The sequence below is a fragment of the Vidua macroura genome, chromosome Z (assembly GCF_024509145.1).
Source record: "Vidua macroura isolate BioBank_ID:100142 chromosome Z, ASM2450914v1, whole genome shotgun sequence".
NCBI lineage: Eukaryota > Metazoa > Chordata > Aves > Passeriformes > Viduidae > Vidua > Vidua macroura.
This window is the reverse complement of record NC_071611.1, coordinates 11,761,777-11,780,126: the sequence shown is the minus strand read 5'-3', so window position 1 is coordinate 11,780,126 and position 18,350 is coordinate 11,761,777. Positions and strand designations below refer to the sequence as shown.

General features: G+C 40.0%; 1 protein-coding gene across 4 annotated transcripts in view; it reads left to right on the top strand.

The window, feature by feature from the left end:
* AOPEP (aminopeptidase O (putative)) overlaps window positions 1-14,688 on the top strand; it is a 196,385-nt gene extending 181,697 nt beyond the window's left edge. For 3 of the 4 annotated variants that reach the window (XM_054004179.1, XM_054004176.1, XM_054004178.1), the window contains 3 exons: window positions 8,092-8,178; window positions 10,771-10,915; window positions 13,868-14,688. In XM_054004179.1, coding sequence (XP_053860154.1) covers window positions 8,092-8,178; window positions 10,771-10,911 — 228 coding nt within the window. In that variant the 3' untranslated portion in view covers window positions 10,912-10,915; window positions 13,868-14,688. Of the gene's footprint in view, window positions 1-8,091; window positions 8,179-10,770; window positions 10,916-12,845 lie in introns of all 4 variants that reach the window. The other variant, XM_054004177.1, reaches the window with a different exon arrangement.
* Window positions 14,689-18,350: the final 3,662 nt, after the last annotated feature.

Below are 18,350 nucleotides of genomic sequence, written 5' to 3'. Positions count from 1 at the left end.
TGTGTTAAACGTTTCCTTACCTGACATGCACTATGATATAGGAGCTGCTCTACCCAGCATGGGGACGGTGGCAGTGCAAATATGCATGTTGTGAGGAAAGCCTTCAAGCACCATGGCAATGTGGTCTCCCAGACAGTGCTGTTGAAGCTGTCACACTGCTTTGCTGCTGGTGGCCTTTTCCTCATCTGTTGTCCGGGTCATTTCCCTATCATCACTTTGTTGGTTTGCTGTAAAGCTAGAGACTGTCCTGTTTTGTATCAATCTCCTGTTAGACAGGGTAAGGAGGGGCAGGCTGAAGAGCACTGGGATTACACAATTAGGCATCTCAACCAAGCCTCTTATTCACAGTGACAGCTTTGACATCAGAAGAGACACACAGCTAGTGCCACCTTTGAAAAAGGATTAGACATGGCTTCTTAGTCTGTTGCCTTTTCTGACTTCTTTTGGAAAATTTTTTTTCTACCAACACAGCTGTCCTTGATCACAGATGGGGCCCACATAGGGAGAAGAGTGTCTGGTTTGTAATTGGGAGCTCTCTGCTGTAAGCCTGAAGTGGGGGAAAAAAGACCATTTGTCTTCTCCAAACAAGTCCTCAGCATTTGCTGCCTTGCCAACAGTGAATCCTGTCTTGAAGTGCTATCCTTTGGTTGCTATGCCTTTTTGATCACAGCAAGGTTGCCTGCTGCTCTGCCTGGGCTTTTTGAAGCAGCATGTTTTGTGATTTCTGGCTTCTGTTTGGTCATGTCGAAAAGAGCCTCTGTGCTGGCTGTGGGAAAGATACATGTTTTATTTGCAGGTGGAAGTGGAGTCATGTTTACAGCCTGTGGAAGCTGATGAGGTTGCTCTTGAGCAAGACTATGGTACTATATAAACTTTTTAACATTATGTTATGTAGTACTGTGTGAATGCTAAAACAGAAGCATGTGGTTGGAGCAGAGGAGAAAGGTCAGGAAGGAAATGCATGCCCCTAGATCATGTTTATAAATGTGAGAAGGTTCAAGCATGTACCTGCTGCTGCTTGAGGCTTGCACAGCTGTGGAAGCATGCTGCCTGGCCCATGGGCACACTAGCACAGGTACAGGTTCAGATGCTGCCAGCTGCCCCACAGTCTGCCATTGACCAAGCAACAAGGTTTGCCTTTCAAACCTTGATTGTACCACACCTTTCTCTTCTGCTACTAAATATAGGCAGTTGCTGCATGAGCTCTACCCACAGCTCTTCATCGGTGCTGTTAAGGAAGGAGAGATGGGGCTTGCATGTCCTTCTCCATTGTTTCCAGCACCCTTCATAGTGTGCAATTGCTTGATCTCTGCAGAAATACAAATCAGAAGGAGTAAAATTAATTACAGAGGTAGAATATTGCTACCAATATTACCAAAATCTAATGTCTGATGTTCTGCTAAAATTAGCTTTTAAGTGATTTTTTAGTGGCCAGCTCATACACCAAGTTTTAAATTATTTTAGACCTCTACATAGTCCCCTCAAAATTACAATTGGCTTCTGGCAAAGTTTTTATCTGCCAGCCCATTACTGCCTTAGGGTTTCCTGAATGACCATGCTTTTTCTTTTTTTGCTGGGGTGTCAGTGGGCTGAGATACTCATGCTGTGCTGCACAGCAGGAAAGGAGGTTTTCCAAGGTGGCAGGAATGGCATGTACAATCTGCCTATACAACCTGGAGCTGCTTATACAATCAGTGATGTCAAATGCAGAGCGTGGTGGAGCTCCATGAGCTCAATCTGCCTCAGCTCCAGCTACTGAACTGTGGTTCATTCCAGTACTCAAAGTAAAATTGAGTAAAATTTGAAATGTTATTATCATTTTGGCCATAGCTTTGGAAAATTAGGAGTTTTATACCAAAATAGAGCATTGCACTGTGAGAAACAGCATTAACTGAACCCTGATACCATGAGGATCTCAGGAAGAAAGATTGCCTTAAAGATTGCTGCTGCTGTGGTGCTGTATCTGGCCTTCAGTTTCCTTGGGCTCTGCAGTACTGTCAAAGCAAGTGCTACAAGACCTGAAAGAAAACTTAGGCTATGAAAAGTCCAGCTTTTGGTCTAAAACAAAATTAATTTAAGCTGATAGACTGCTTCTTCACTCAGCCTTCTGACAAACCGTTGGCAAACACAATAATCACAATTACAGAATCCTTGTAAAAATGATTAATCTATTCTCTTTGTATCCAGGAGGCTTTTGGCTCTTTGAGTACACTCTTTCAGATTGCCAAACTGATAGTCTGTCAACACAGTTGTAACACAAAAAGTTGTTTCATTGCTCCTGGTGAGCTGCCTCAGCACCCTTCACTTGCACAAGTTGCAATGAAATCAAATTCACCTTCTAAAGTCTGTGTTTACTGTGGCATAAAAGATAGGAGTGCCCACTTGAAATTCAGACTATATAGAATGAAAAGCCACTGGTGTATTAAATAACTATCTCAGCTAAGATAGAGGGGAGGAAAAGTCATTAAATGCACTGTAAAATTGGCAATTCTTAAACTGCAATTCTTCCATGCTAAGCAACTGTAAAACCTGTTTTTTAGTTCAAATATTGTCTGGCAACATTTGTTCCTTGATTAGGTAGGCAAATGATCTCATATTTGAATCCAATTTATCTGTAGATAGGAAGAGACTGGTGATAAATGCTTCCTTATTGTTAATTAAAATTTATCTGTTGTAGCATAGCTTGGTTATTTGAAAAAAATTCTCTATTTTTTCCTCTGTAAATTAGGCTGGAGTCTGACATCTGAGACTCTTTAATTAACATTTAAGAGTGAAGTTGTTAAAATAATTTTTCCAATAGAGTCTGAACCTCTATTTGGTAAAGATCACAGATTCCCCATACCTTTAATAAAGGTTCTACTTTGTTGGACAATAGCTCTTACTCTATTTCAAATGATCTCATTTTCTAAGTTCTTTAAGTACATTGCTTTTGTTTTGTGATTTAGATTTGTTGTATTATGGCGCCTTTTAAATTGGATCCAGCTATTAGCAAAATATACTAATTTTCCCTGAAGCTAGACTTCCATTCTGCAGACCAAAAGCTTAGTAAACCTAGTAACTTTTTCTCCCTCTAATAAAGGCATGGTTTTAATTACTTGTTTTCTAAATCTTATGGGTAGATCTCAGAAGTAATTTTTTTTTTTTTTTTTTTTTTTGCTTGTATGCAACTCTGAGAATTGGACTCAGTTATCCTTAAGAGTTCCTTTCAACTCAGCTGTGATTCTGTGAGATTCTGTGATTCATGTGAGGAAAGGCCAAAGAATTGAGTTTGTTCAGCCTGGTGAAGAGAAGGAGTGACCTAATTGCAGCCATCCTGTACCTGAAGGGAGCCTGTAAGATGAAGAGGGACTACTTGCAAAAGCATATAGTGACAGGAGAAGAGAGAATGGTTTGAAACTGAGAGTATCCTTAGATTAGATATTTTAGAAGAAACTTCTTTACTCTGAAAGTGGATAGACACTGGACCAGGTTTCCCAGAGAAATTTCCCCTTCTGTGGAAGTTGCCTCATCCAAGACCAAGGTTGCATGGGGCTGTGAGCTACCTGACCCTGCCATGGCAGGAGGGTTGAAATGACATCATTCTTGAAGTCCTTTTCAACACATTCCATTCTGGGATTCTATGATGCTGTGATTGTGTGGGCCAGGAGAGAATAACATGGATTAGGCAAAAGAATTTATCACCTGGGTCAGAAACAGTCAGTATCTCTTTCATTTAAGACATGTTCAAAATAGCTTTAAAAATATTTTTTTTTCTCTGGTATGTATATCACTGGGAGTTTTTCTTTTGAAAGTCAAGCCATGTATTTGGTACCTTACATGGCTTTAGTCTGTCAGCTTCAAGCATCGTCTCCCAAAAGGTCTTGGCCCAGGTTGTTAAAATAAAGGGACTGCCTTAGAGCTGGATTATTAGAATATTTAATGTAATTTTTTTCCCCCTCAAATAATCTCATGCAGCAGCTTGCATTGTCTGAAAACAGATCAAGCAAAATTTTGGTCTTGGTATCTTCCATTGAGCTGTCCAAACACAGGTAATTTTTGAGATACAAATAATATTGTGCAATACTGTGTATTTTTCTTAAAAATGAAATTAAAAGGTATTATGAGGCTCCTGGAATTATTTGTATAAGCTGCTGCTCCTGTATTTGGGACTCTGCTGTCTGACAGTAGCATTCCTTCACAATGTTCCATGCAGGCGCATGCCAATACTTAGATCTCAATATTGTTGGTACTTATGAAAATTAAATTTTGTATCCGAGACATTGAGTCTCTGTCTTCATGTTACTGGACTGTGCCTCAGAAATGAACTACTAATATGAGTATTGCACTGCAAAATACACAGTTACAAACTTCATTTAGCTTGAAAACCTGGCAGTGGAGAGGCCCCCATCATCTCCAAAAGCAGGGTGGGAGGACAAAACTATTTCCAAGCAATGAGCATCCATCCACAAGGAACCTGAGGTGTCAGCAGGCCTCCATCACTCCTCTGTCCTAGTCTTCCCCATCTTTGGGAATGCCAACCATTAGTCCTGGACTTGGGAGGAGAGCTCTCACCCTGGTATTGTAGGCTGCGAAAATAAATCTCAATTCCAATTTCAGCATGTGGGTTCTTGCAGCTGCCAAACCAGTAAGAGTCTGTATGTGTGGGTGGGTGAGCAGTTAAAGGTGTTGCTTCAGATCCAGCAAAGTCCTATGTGATTCCTGCCAGCAATAACAGGATGTATTGCTGTAAATTACTTTTCAGGTTTAGTTTATATTGTTTATGGTATAACCAGCCAAAACGACATATGCTGTGAATCTGTGAACTGTAGAAGAGCACAGAGAAACGTGCAGAGAGAAAACTTAACTGTGAGAGGACTAATAAATTCTTATTTTTGTCACTGAGTATTTGCTCCTGGGAGGAAAAGAAAAGCCAAGAAGAGCATGCACAGGATGTGGTATGGTTAGCCCAGTCCTACCACAAGCAACTTGGTTTTCAAAATTTCCTTTTGAAACTGTTTTGTTGAAACTGCCTGTTTGCATGACTCATTCATTAGGCTTGTGAAGCTGTGTGAAGCTGTGGGGCCCATTTTGCTCTTGCCATTCTAAGCATTGGATGAGACACTGGGAATTGGGTGTTTTTTTTGTTTTTGTTTTTGTTTTTTTTTCACTCTACTCTTACGTGACTAAAACTCTTATGTTTATGGAATCAGCCTTAGGGCTATAGAGTATCATAGAAAAATTCCTTCTTTATAGTTCATGTGTCTGAGAAACTGTTCTAGCTGCAGTTTGGGCAGCACGGCTGTCTACACACCATATGGCACAGGGGGCAGGAATGTAACCAATATATTTCAGTCCACATTGTGCAAGCCCCCCCTGCCCTTCTTGCACTCGGAGCCAGCCTTGGTTTCTGTGCCCTGCTTTCTGGTGTCTTGCACAAGTCAGAGGGAGCCAGCAGGGCTGACTAAGCTGATGGTTTCACAGACCCTTCAGCAGCCATTGGTTCTCCTGCAGTTTGCTTTGCCACAGGAACATTTGGGGCAGACAGGAGGCAAATGTGTAATCTGAGGATAAGAGGCATGCTGCTCCTGCCCCAGCTGGCAAAGTGCCAGCATTTCAGGTCTGGGGAATGTCCTGGGATTTGTACTCACCCTGGGAAAGAAAGGGAAAAAGCAAAAGAGAGAAAGAAAAGTGTGTGCTGTCTCAGATCTCACTCAACAAATAAGTATTTTTCTTCTTAACTATTTGAATAAATGTTGGTTGCCAAGGACAGAAACCATATGGAGGAAGGAACAGTTAAGGGAACAGGCACAGCTTAGTTCTGTGTTTTCCAAAGCCATTGGAATTCAGCTGCTCAGGCCATGATGCAGTGTCAATCATACATGACATTAATATGTGAGGAAGTAAGGCCACATGAACACCTTCACCAAGAGAACTTCTGTTCTGCTTTCCATGCAGCTACAATGGTTGCACCAAGAAAGGTGTTTTGGGGACAAACTGGCTTCTGTGCTCTTTCAGCCAGGTCCCTACTTGTTATAAAAATACTCAAAAATGTAGGCACTTAAGTCTTGTGACTCCACCTTTACATCAATAAATACTTTAATAACTGCAGGGGTAATAACAGCTCCACCAGAAGGTATGAAGACAGCTCCATCCCTGCTGTTGAAGTATTCTCACTGAAGGCACAGTTTGAGGCCATAAGCAGCCACAGAAGCTGCACTTGATTGCTTACCTCCTGGGTAAGTGCTGTAACTGCTGGATCATGAGATGTAGAAGAGCAGTGATCACAGGAGGGGACTACAGACCCTTTCTCCTCCTCCTGTTTCTCCTTGTTGCTCTCAGAATACATTAGGACTTCTGTTTGGATTGTTTGTTTGTTTGTTTGTTATATATGGAAGAATCTGTAGACTAAAGTGTATCTACAGGCTTTTAAATGTGTTTATGTTGTTTGCTTAACTCATGTTACAGATAGGAGAGCTGTATGGTTAAGTTTTTAGTCTGGGTAGTTTCATCCAGGCAAGGAGCTGCTTGGTGCTGAGAAACAACCTGTAACAAAGCTGGATTGCCTGGGAAGGTTTACCGGAGAAACATTTAGTGTCTCCTGAGAGAATCAGCAGCTGGGTAGGGTTTTCAAGGTCTGCATTATGAATATGGGCATCTACATCAAAGTGAATTGAGTCTTGGAAAGCCATTTCTTTTGTAAATTTAGCTCTGGTTCCACTAGCAGGAATCCTTACAGCTGCTATTTTGTCAGCAAAAAGCTGTAAGAGACAGCAGTTATTCCCTATCATGCACAGCATTGTAGCTATTTGGTATCTTAAATGCAGTGAGTGCAAAATCCACCCAGCCCCAAAACCTCAGAGTTTTTTATTTTCATAAGCTGTCTTCAAACTATTTTGTATAAGGGATCAGCTGAAAAGAGGTACCAAGCACACAGGACCTGTGGGCATTTATCACTTGTTATTTTGGTAATAGGATTGATATCTAATCTAATGTAATTCTGTGAAATTTTTTCCAGAGCTAAAAAGTTGGCAGGGACTAGGATGAAAAGAAAAATATTTTCAAAATCTTATTTCCAAATGCAACAGTACCTTTTTCCCCATATTCCCTTTCTGTTTTCAGTTCTCAATGTCATCACTAAATCTGTCATTCAGAAAAAGGTTCATATTCAGCTACTTGATATAAGCACAATTTGAACTCAGTTTTGAAAACTACTAAAACTCCTAACTTTCACTTTTACTATGAAAGGTGATTTTCATTAGGTGCCCTGTCTTTTGAAACATGGTAAGAGAAAAGGCTGAAACAGAGGCACTGGGAGTTGTTCCACGTAACTGTTTTCCTTTACTATCAGTGCTGAATTGCTAAGTTCACCATATAAAATGTTAGGCTGATCACTGCCTGCAATCAGGAAAGCCTTACTGGAGAGTAAGATGACACGCCACAAGAGTGGCTAAGAAAAAAGTCAAAAATGTAAGGATAACACACACTTAATTCATGTTAATACTACTTAAGATGTAATTTGCTTGAAAACTTTGTTACAGTGTGTCAATAACTGTTTTTATCAATGTGTCTTAGTAGAAAAGCATGACAGCTTTTAAAATGCAGATGAATTTTAAATGCTTAACAATGTGCTTAAAGTCTATCAGCAGCAAAACTGATCATTTAAGTGAAAGTTTCCTGATGCAGGGGTTGATATCTAACTTCTGTCCTTTTGACATGGATTTAATATTGGTAAAGAATTACATTTAAGCCTTTTTATCACTTGTATGATACACTTAAATAGGGGATATTATCAGTTATATTTTGTGGCTTCTCCAGACCTTTGCATGGTACTCTCTGTTTCCTGCCACCCCCAATGACCTCCGTTTGACAATATGAAAGAAATAACCTTTAGTGTAACTTCAAAGAAAGAAAGTCAAGACTGGAAACAGTGGCACTGAAAATGCTGCAGATGGTGTGCCTGGATCTGGGTTAAACACAAACCCAACAGAGATGAAAAAGCTAAACTGGTACAGATATATTATCAACACTCATAAATACATAAATACATAAATAAAATACAGGGGTTTGTTTGTTTGATTCTTTTTTTACCTAGTTTTATTTTTCTTCCCAAAGGTTCGTCATCGGTGGTGTGAACTTGTCATTAAACACAAATATGAGCCTGGGTATGGAGACATTGAGAGATTCCTCAGAGAGGATCAGGTAAGTTACATTTAAATAGTATTTTGAAAAAAATCAACTTTTTAACACCCTTATGCTGAAAAAAAAAAATTAGTATATTTTCTTGCTGCAGTTTGTCAAAAACATGGCTGTGTATTCATTTTTTTCTTCTGTGGTCCCCTAAACATTGTAGTTTAAGGAAGCCACTTAGGGTAGGGGTATTCAACCCCACCTAAACCTAAAGACTGCTGATCCTCTGTCAAGTGGTGAAGTAGAATTCCTCCTCTCCTTGCATTTTATGCAAGTGAGAGGTACGAATGATGCTAGGAAGACACTTCTCAGCAGGTTCCTTTTGCAGGATGAGGTAGGTGCAAAGCAGTCAGTGCTGTGGTAACCTCAGTTGTGAAGATAACAGCCAGAAGTAGTATAGCACATCCAGGGAATGCTAGCCTCTCCATGGGTAGGGACATGGTAAAAGAGGATTGTGGAGGCATTAAAAGGCTGGACATACATTATTCCCTTATGATTATTCCCTTTTATTTAGGCCACTGTGAACTTGGAATTCTAATTGTACCTCTACCTTGTTCTTTTCTATTTCTTTTATTCTTTTATTTATCTTTATTCACTATGAGCCCTATAAAATCAAGACATTCACTGCCTAGGATGAATTTTAAATATTCAAATGTATGTTAAAAAATAGAAAATTGTGAAGATACATCAAAATCTTGGCAAGATATTAATGTCTTTACCTTTTATGCTCACAATCAACAAAGCTATTTACAGCCAATGAGGATTTTCTGCTTTCAGCCAACACAACACAATTGAATTATTGCAGTTTGTCATGAGTTCTAGCTTGGAAGTATACCTCCTATTTATATCTCAGCCAATTAACAAGGCCCCAGAGCTCTTGGCAAGCTCTGTATTAAAACAAACAAACAAAAAAGACATAAAATAACATTATTTCATAAGGAGTTAAATAGATTGTGCGTATTTGAATTCTATGAAAGGATGGAGATAACCACTAGCAGAACCTGGGGTTTCGGGGTTCAGGAAATCCTTGAGTTGATAAAACAATACAGAATTGCATTATGTTTGGAATAGCTATTATGCCAAATAAAGACATTTTCTGCAGTGTAGGGAAATAATTTTTTGCAACTTTTTAAAGTAATCTTAATTTTATTTACTTTAGCAGTGCATACAGTTAATGACACAATGAGCTTCTGGTGTGATTAGTACTTAAAGCCAGTTGCATGTCTGTACTGATCATGTAACATAGCTTTTTTTAAAAGTCTGGGAAAAAAATGTAAATGGACTGTTTAAATCCTTTGAAGTTCTACAAAACACTAGCGTGTTTACTGCATATTAATTTTTAGACCTAGGGGAGAGTTATTAATGCTGGGTAGAGAAGGTAGTTCCTATAGTAAAAAAAATTCACCATTTAAAAAATTCTCAATGAGAGCAACTGGAGTCCAGCTCCAAGGCCATTTGTGTGGCTGCCAGACCTTGGTGCAGCTGCAAACCTTGGAAATCTGAAGTTTTGGTTCTCTTGACATCAGAGCATGCTTAAGGAATTGGCAACAAGTCTGGCAGGTTCCTGCCACTCTGAGACTTTCTCCTTTTACTCCAATAGTTTCTAAATTTCTCCTCTGGCGGAAGGGGTTTTAAAGGCTTACCACTCAATGCTAGAAATTGCAAGGAATAGCATTAAAAATTCTATTTTTTCAATGATATCCAATTTTTTCTGCTCCTACAAGTGTCCAAACAGTAATTGTAAAAGTCAGCATGCTAAGCTGCTTATATTTTGTCACATGTGTAATCCTATTTTGGTAAGTGCAGTTTAACATTTACTGAATTCCTGTAATTAGCTGAAAAAAAATGTATCATCAGAAAAAAAAAAAAAAAAAGACAATCTCCAATATGTTTCCCATTAAGGTGGCCAGAGCTTTGTTGGTAGTGGTCAAAGGGGCCCAGATCTCCCTACAGGAGCCCCATTACCTTTTTTTATAGCTGCTATGGCCAGAATAAATAGTTAGGAAAAGCCTGCCTTTGTACCCAACCAGAATTTATGCATGTTAAGCTGTAGCTCTGATATAAAAGGAGTCAAACACAGACGTGATCATATTCAGTTGATGTCCAGTTTCAGATTTGCCAAATGGGAATTTTAGATTGGAGTACTTCAGTCTTTGTTCATGGATGTGTGAATAAACATGACAGTTGGAAAGAAAATGTGTATCCTGTTGAAGGAAGGAGAAGCTTTTCTCTTAAGGGTCATTTAGGAAAAAATCAGATAGTTGGTAAAAGGAAACAGTATTCAACTTGAACAGTGGCAATGAAAGTGGAGTGAGGAATGATTTTCTTGTCATGCCGTAACACAAAATTCTTACATTAATAATGTGTTTTTGGAGAGTCAACACAGCATATAGTCAACCATCCTTAGGCTAAAGAAGACACAGAAAATTAGTTCTTCCGGGGGGGAGGAATAGACATTAGAGAGTAAATGGTATTTTCTGTTTTTTGGATTGCCTATTTTGTTTCATTTTTAGTTTAAATGACTACTAGGGGGTCAGTGGCAAAAACACAGCTAACGAGTCATTACTGGTGGTAGGATGCTTGTGTGTTGTGTTCCTCTTTCAGGCTATGGGTGTGTATCTCTATGGTGAATTAATGGTGAATGAAGATGCAAAACAACAAGAACTTGCAAGGAAATGCTTTGCTGCAGCACAAGAACATATGGATGCATCCTCAGCCAAAGTGGTGGCAGAGATGTTATTCTGAAAAGGTGATTTTTCATTTTAATCCTAACACCCTGATTTTGCTTCATAAAGAAAGAATATGCAGAGCTCAGTGAACATGGTAAACTATGGCATACCATACAGCATGTGGCTGCTTAGGCTAATAACTCTTCTTATATATCTTGTTGGCTTGCTTTGTTTTTTTTTTTTTCTTTTTCTTAAGCCCAGCTGCAGAAGCAGTGAGTTACATACATGTAGGCATAGCTGGAGAACATGGAGAATGGCTTTGTTGTTGTAATGGACTGTACAAGAGGCAACTGTAAGTCCACATGGCCAAAGAAGGCCAGGCTCTGCCTACAGTTGTTTCCCATCCTATATTCCTAACTCCGCTTACAAAAGTTTCAATTGTGGAAGGAACGTTTCTGTTTAATAGAGCTGCATGTTTACTTGACAGGCAGCATAGTCTTTGAAAAGAGCCTAATCCCACAGTGGAAATATGAAACTGTGCACTTGGAAGCAAGTATTATGTGAGAACAAGCTGATAATTCAAATGTTCTTGTGTGAAGGGTATGGAGGTTTTGAAGACTGATTATGAGGTAAGAAAAGTAGCCTCAACATGAAGAAGCTAGCTTGTTTATGAAATTAAAGGAGAGGAATCACCAGAAAAAGCAGAATTGCAAAAATACTTATGGAATGAAGATTTCTGTAGGCTATAAATTTGCAAATATACTTTACAATTCTCTTTCTGAACAGTTGGAGGTAGCCTTACAGTGTCTGCACATGCATGTTTAACATACAACCCATTAAGACTTGTATGAATGTTTCTTCGAGTACAGCATACCTCAGATTTTTGGTTAATCATATAACTCATCCAACAGACTGATTGCCGTGGTTGTTCACAAAATTTTACAGCTGATTTGTGGTATCAAAATTCAGGCTTCTAATTTAGCAAAAACATTGTCACCTAATTGATACCAAGCAAAAATCTTAATTTTCTCCTGTTCTAGCAGTATTTGACTGTGAGTTCCACTTGATTTTGTAGTGTTTTTTTTGCTATGTTGATATGAAATACAGCCAATGACAGATACTACAAAGGCAAGTTTGATTATGAAAAGCCATGTTGTTCTTCTGTATAGACAAGAACTGTGCCTGCCAAGAAAACTTTTTGGGAAAGGTGGATGAGACCGTAGAGTGGCAGGCTATCAGTTGTGGGGTAGGAGAGATACCTTTTAAAATAGTTAGGACTAAAGAGACTCTCTTGGATACTCCCAATTATTAAGGACTCACAGGAATTTGAGTTATGTTCAACAATTCTTAATCTGGTAGGTGTCTTCAAGTGTCTGAAGGGCAGAAATAATAAAATCAAAATTTTTACAAGTTTCTGACGGTAAGTATCTAGCACAGGAAAATTACATGGTATGCAGGTGTTAGCAATAGTCTAGAATTACCCCTTTGACTTATAGACAGCGTGGAAGTGCATGATGAGCTATAACATAAAATCTAAAGATACTGAGTACAATACTCTGTGTGACTGCACAGCTTTCTTTTAATGTTATGGCTGTTTGGGTTCCTGGCATGATGATTTGTGACTTAAGATTAAAATCACATTGCCAGGGATTACCACGCAGCCATGACCACAGCTGCTAGCACGAAACTCACCATTAACAGTCTGACGGGTGCACAGCGCGGAATCCTCTCCATCTATCAAACAAACAAAAAACACACACCCACACGCACACACACAAAAACAAACAAACAAAAAAAAACCCACTTAAGAAAAAACAACAAAACACAAAACCAAAAACAAACTAGAGAGAGAGAAACAAACCCTCAAACCCACCAAAATCAGAGGAAAGCAGCAGAGCATCACGGAAGTGCCTCCTCCGAAAACTATCTCTGCTGAGACCGAGATCTCTCTGGCGAGGTGCAGAGCTTAGCTGATTGGTGAACAGTGATTGTTTTCCTCTTTGTTCACAGTGGCTAAGTTCTGCACCTGAAGAGAAGGGAGAGGAGACTCTGCAGGGCAGAGAGCATTTGCTGCATGAGATCCCTTGCTGCTGAGTGAGCAGATTTGTAATGAATGCATGTGTCCAAGGTGCAGTGTATGGAGAGTAAGAGGCAGAGGCAACCTGGGAGGGACCAAAGAGTTTTAGTTTTAATTGAGAATAAATAGTGCTCCTTAAGTTCTCAGTCTGATTGCAAATGTAAAGCATTGCTTACAGTAATTTGGTTACCATGCTTTCCTAAAGGTCAGAGGAAATAATGTTTGTGACTTTAACCTGAAATTGTCAATAAAGCTTTTGTTTTATAGTCTTCTCTTTAATGGATGCTGTCATGATCCTCTCTGCAGTTTTAGCATAGCACTGTGTGTTGTTTGCAGGAAATGGTGGCAGCTCCAGTCGGAAACAACTTACAGTTGCTGCTGTTGTTCCAGGCTGTTGATGGACCCGTCCTCCGGTGCCTACTGAGCTGATATCAGTTCTGATTTTACACACTGGCTCAGTTCAGCAGGAACAGGAGTCGAGCCCTAGAGCAAAAAACAAGATGTACCTTTCCTAAGAGTCTTTGAGAAATGTTGCTGTTTTCTCTCAAAAACTGAATCAGTACACATTATGATATCGTGATGTTAGACACTAAATGGCCTAAGGTGGAAAAGCTACCTCAGTACTGTTTAAGAGGACTGTTGGCTAAAGATGAGAAGGTATGTGGATATGTAGCACATCACACAGTATTGCTGTGGTAACTTGCCTCCAACATGTAACCTGCTAATAACCAAGAGAGTTAATGCTTCCACAATGGATCCCTCCATGTCTTCTCCAGACCTTGTTGTGGTAGCTTTAGGAAGCTAAAGAGATCATTGTTAACTCTGTAGCTACACTAGTTACACTCTACTGGTAACCTAAAATATAACTCAATTTGGAAAGCTGGAGCAATCAAGAATGCACAGATACTCCTTCATTGTGACAGAGTAATAACTTTAAACGCTGTTTCCGTTGCAGGAAAGATCACAGACAACTCTTTTAATAGATCTTCTACTAAACCCCGATGGTACTAGGATTTCATTGACCCAGGACATCAAAGGAAGGATTATGTGACTGCTAAAACAATCAGCTGACAGAAATATTTACCTTTCTGTATTTCTAGAGGTCCATTGTAACTGAGAACACATGCACACAAAACAAACTACACATACACACGTTAGTCTGATTCTAGGTAATTCTTTGATACAAGAATTTTGGCATTTATCCTTGCACATTGGTAATACAATCATTCTGGTTTGCAGATGCCAAAGATTCTTGATTGGAACAACTTTATTAATTTGGGCATTCTGAAAATGGATGAAACTGTCTTGTGTACTTAAATTTTTGTTTGTAACTTCTATGTCGTATTTAAAAAACCTCAGTATAAAATCATCAGGGGCTGGGGTGGGGCTCTTAAGATTAGATAGAAGCAGAAATAAACTGTGGAAAGTTACCTGCCATCATCCTGGTGATGGGATGGGACTGAAGAAAAAACAAAGATCATCATGCTCTCTCTGTCATGTTTAGGTTAAATTTTACTAGAAATGTCAGATGTCCCATTTTCTGGAAGTGTTTTTCATACCCTTGTGATGTTTCTTTTGCAATGGTATGTCAAGTGTATCTCTTCTTCCCTAACCAGTGAATCTCTACATTTTTAGAAGATATCTTAATTATTCCTTTCAGAGAGTTAAGAATTTAAACCACAAAAATCTCTTTACTTCCCTTGCACTCTATTGTCTTATATCAAATCCTCTTTGATACTAATAAAATTATCAAAATAAATTTTTTTTTCAAGTACATATAGTCTTTCCATTGCACTATGGTTCAACATTAATTTAAAAATGTGGGAAGAAGAATGACTCCATTCCTTCTTTTGCAGCAGGAGAAAAGCACCTGGAACTCATCACTTAAGGGATGATAATGAGAAAAAATAAATGGGGTATTCTTTTTTAAAGTTCTTAGGCTCAGAATACAAAGTAAAAGTCTGCCTCAAGAGTGTCTTCAGTACAAAGAGTACAGTTCCTTTTCACATCACTACGTTTTCTGACCTCCCCCTTTGCAGGCATACAGTGTCACAACCTGAATTAAGGCACACTCAGCAAGTACTTTCAAATGCAGTAAGAGATAGGAAATTGTCCAAGAAGGCACTGAGACACCACAATGACTTCTAATGTAGTGACTCTCACAGACATAGTTATTACATGATCCCATTCATAAAAGAGTTACGCTTCATTTCACAGGTTTTCCTGCAAAGGCTACCAGCTTGCTTTTTGCCTTTTTCGTTGTGCAAGAAAAAAAAATGCAGAGGTGGATAAGACTCTTGAACAAAATATGCAGAAATTAAATATATTCTAGGCCTCTTCATAGCCAGTACTGTTAAAGCTACAGGGCATGTAAGATAGTATACACTTTTTAAAATAACACCAAATTTTTATTCTTTCAAAATAATCTACTTGTCTTTTTTTTTTTTTAATATTGAGCACAGCAGTAGTTTGTTTTGTTTGCTACAGCTCTCACAGTCTGCTTCAGCAGTATTAATTTGAACATTTCCCCTCACTACAACTTCATGATCCATCATGCATGGTAGCAACTGAGAAAAGGAACAGAAAATAAAATACAAACACCAAAAAACCTAAAAAATGGCAAAGTGGCAGTTCTTGCCCTTCATCAGGGCTTATGGGGCCTTTTGTTGCTAATATAAGCATTATGATATAGAGTGAGGTTCCAGATGAAGAAGAAAGCTGAAGGTGGCACTGAACCATTACTGTCACCATAACTCATCAGAGAGCATAGGAGACTCATGTATGTATTGTTTAGTAGGGTCATCAACATGATAAAAACATTACCCTTCTGAATCATGTCAAGAGCACTGGAAGTGAACCATATAACCCTATAATTATTTATAGAATCACAGAATAAGATGAGTTGGAAGGGACCCACAAAAATCATTGAATTCAGGTCCTGGCCCTGCACAGCACCATCCCCAAGAGTCACACCCTGTGCCTGAGAGCATTGTCCAAATGCTTCTTGAGCTCTGTCAGGCTGGTGCTGTGACCACTTCCCTGGGGAACCTGTTCCAGTGCCCAGCCACCCTCTGGGGGAAGAACCTCTTTCTAACACCCAACCTAAACCTTCACTGACACAGCCTCAGGCCATTCCCTTGGGTCCTGTCACTGGTCACCACAGAGAAGAGATCAGTGTCTGCCCCTCCTCTTCCCCTCAAGAGGAAGTTGTAACTGCAGTGAGGTCTGTCCTCAGTCTCCTCTGAGCTGAACAGACCAAGTGGCCTCAGCTGCTCCTCGTAGAGCAACATTGACCCCAGCACTGGAGGTGAGGCTGCCCCAGCTCAGAGCAGAGCAGGACAATCTCCTCCTTTGCCCGGCTGGTGATGCTGTGCCTGATGCACCCCAGGACAGGGTTGGCCCTCCTGGCTGCCAGGGCACTGCTGACCCATGTTCAACTTGCCATCAGGTGCCTTTCCATGGCACTGCTTACAGCATCTCATTTCCCAGTCTGTCCATACATCCAGGGTTGGCCCATCCCAGATGCAGGGTCCAGCACTTTCCCCTGTTGAACTTCATGTGGCTGGTGATTGCCCAGACCCCTGATTTGTGGAGGTCTCTCTGCAGGGCCTCTCCCTGCCCTCGAGGGAGTCAACAGCTCCTCCCAGTTTTGTACAATCTGTGAACTTGCTCAGTATCCCTTCCAGTTCTGTGTCCAGGTCATTTATGAAGATGTTAAAGAGCAGAGGGCCAAGGATGGAGCCCTGTGGAACCCTTCCAGTGACAGGTTCCCAGTCTGATGCCACCCCATGCACTGTAACCCTTTGTGCCTGACCCATGACCCAGCTGCTCCCATGATGCGTTTATCCAGATGCGGGCTGCACATTAGGTCCAGAAGGATCCTGTGAGAGACAGTATCAAAATTTTTACTGACTTCCTTTGGTCAGCTGTGTGGGTTTACTAGTCATGAAAGGAAACCAAGTTAATAAGCTAGACTTTCTTCTCATGAAGACATGCTGGCTGTTTCAGGTGTTTCTCAGCACCCCCAGAATAAACTTCTCCATAACTTTATCAGGCACTGGAGTGAGACTGTCAGAGATCCAGTTTCCTGGATCCTCCTTGCCTTCCTGAAAATTGGGACAAATATTTGCCAGCTTCCAGTCAGCTGGGACTTCTGGATTCCCAAGACCACTCAAAAGAGACATTTTGTGATTACATCAGCCAGCTCTGGAAAGATTCTTGGATGAATCCTGTCAGGCCCCATAGGTTTGTAGGGATCCAGCTGGGGCAATAGGTCCTGCACATGTAAGTTTTGATAGGCCCTATCAAAAGCCTAACAGAAAAAACCAACAAACCACCAACATTATGGTTTTCTCTCAGGTAGGTGTTTCTATATTGAGTTCCTGACAAAAGGAAGTTGCAGAATCTAATTGTAGCAAATAAAAGTAAACAATAAAATCTATTTCCAAACTTCCTGTAACTAAATCATTACAGGAAGTCATATCTTTTCAAACAATACCTCCATCTAGGAGATGGACTCAGTGGTCCTTGTGGGTTGCTTCCAATTCAGTGTATTCTGATTATATGTGGCTATGACAACACAGGCATCTATACAGGCGTGCCTTTGCTCTTTGGTTTCATTTACTTGTTTCATAAACAATAATAACCTCTGAATAAAATACAGTATTTTGTTGGGTTTTTTCCCCCCCTCCCATCCCTAATTTAGTCCTTTCCCAACACAGTGGTAATGTTATTCTGAATAGCATTACAAAGCCCAGGGCTGGACTATCTCCCTGATAACTTACTTCATCAGGCCAGCATCTAGTTAGGATCTCAGTGATTCTCTTCTGTATGTACCTTTCAGCTCTGAAAATGAATCTCAGATGAAAAATTAAAACTGTATCCATATAGTTAGGCTTGCTTCTTACCGGGTTGCTTTTTCAGAGTAAAGGCAGACCATAACAAGGGAGTGGCCCTGTGAGTCCCTTAGTCCCTCAGTGGCAATGCACTCATTCATTGCCATACACTTTCTGTTGCAAGTACAGAGTAAAACACTCCATTTTGCTGACAGCTGTTTTCTGTCTGCATTGTTGCTGGGAGGTGGTTGCAGCTGCTGCTATCTCTGTGACTTCTCCTTTAGAAGGGAATTAGCTGTACCCTATTGCCCATGCCTCACACAAAATAGGGAAGGAAAATGGTTTGGAAACAAAGATCTGACTGGAAATGCAGCAAGTGGGCAGCTTGAGGAAACAAGTTGGCATAAGGACCCTAAGGATTTCTGACATATAAAAAGCACTATGAAAAAGGATACTACCAAAACAAATCAAAAAGTTATATGGAGCATTAAAATGTATCATGCAGAGCACTGCAGCCAGCCAGTTCATCTCCACAGCTGATGAAAGTCTTGAGAACTGGTATTTGTACTACAGAAAATTTTAGGTGTTCGTTTGTAGGCTTCT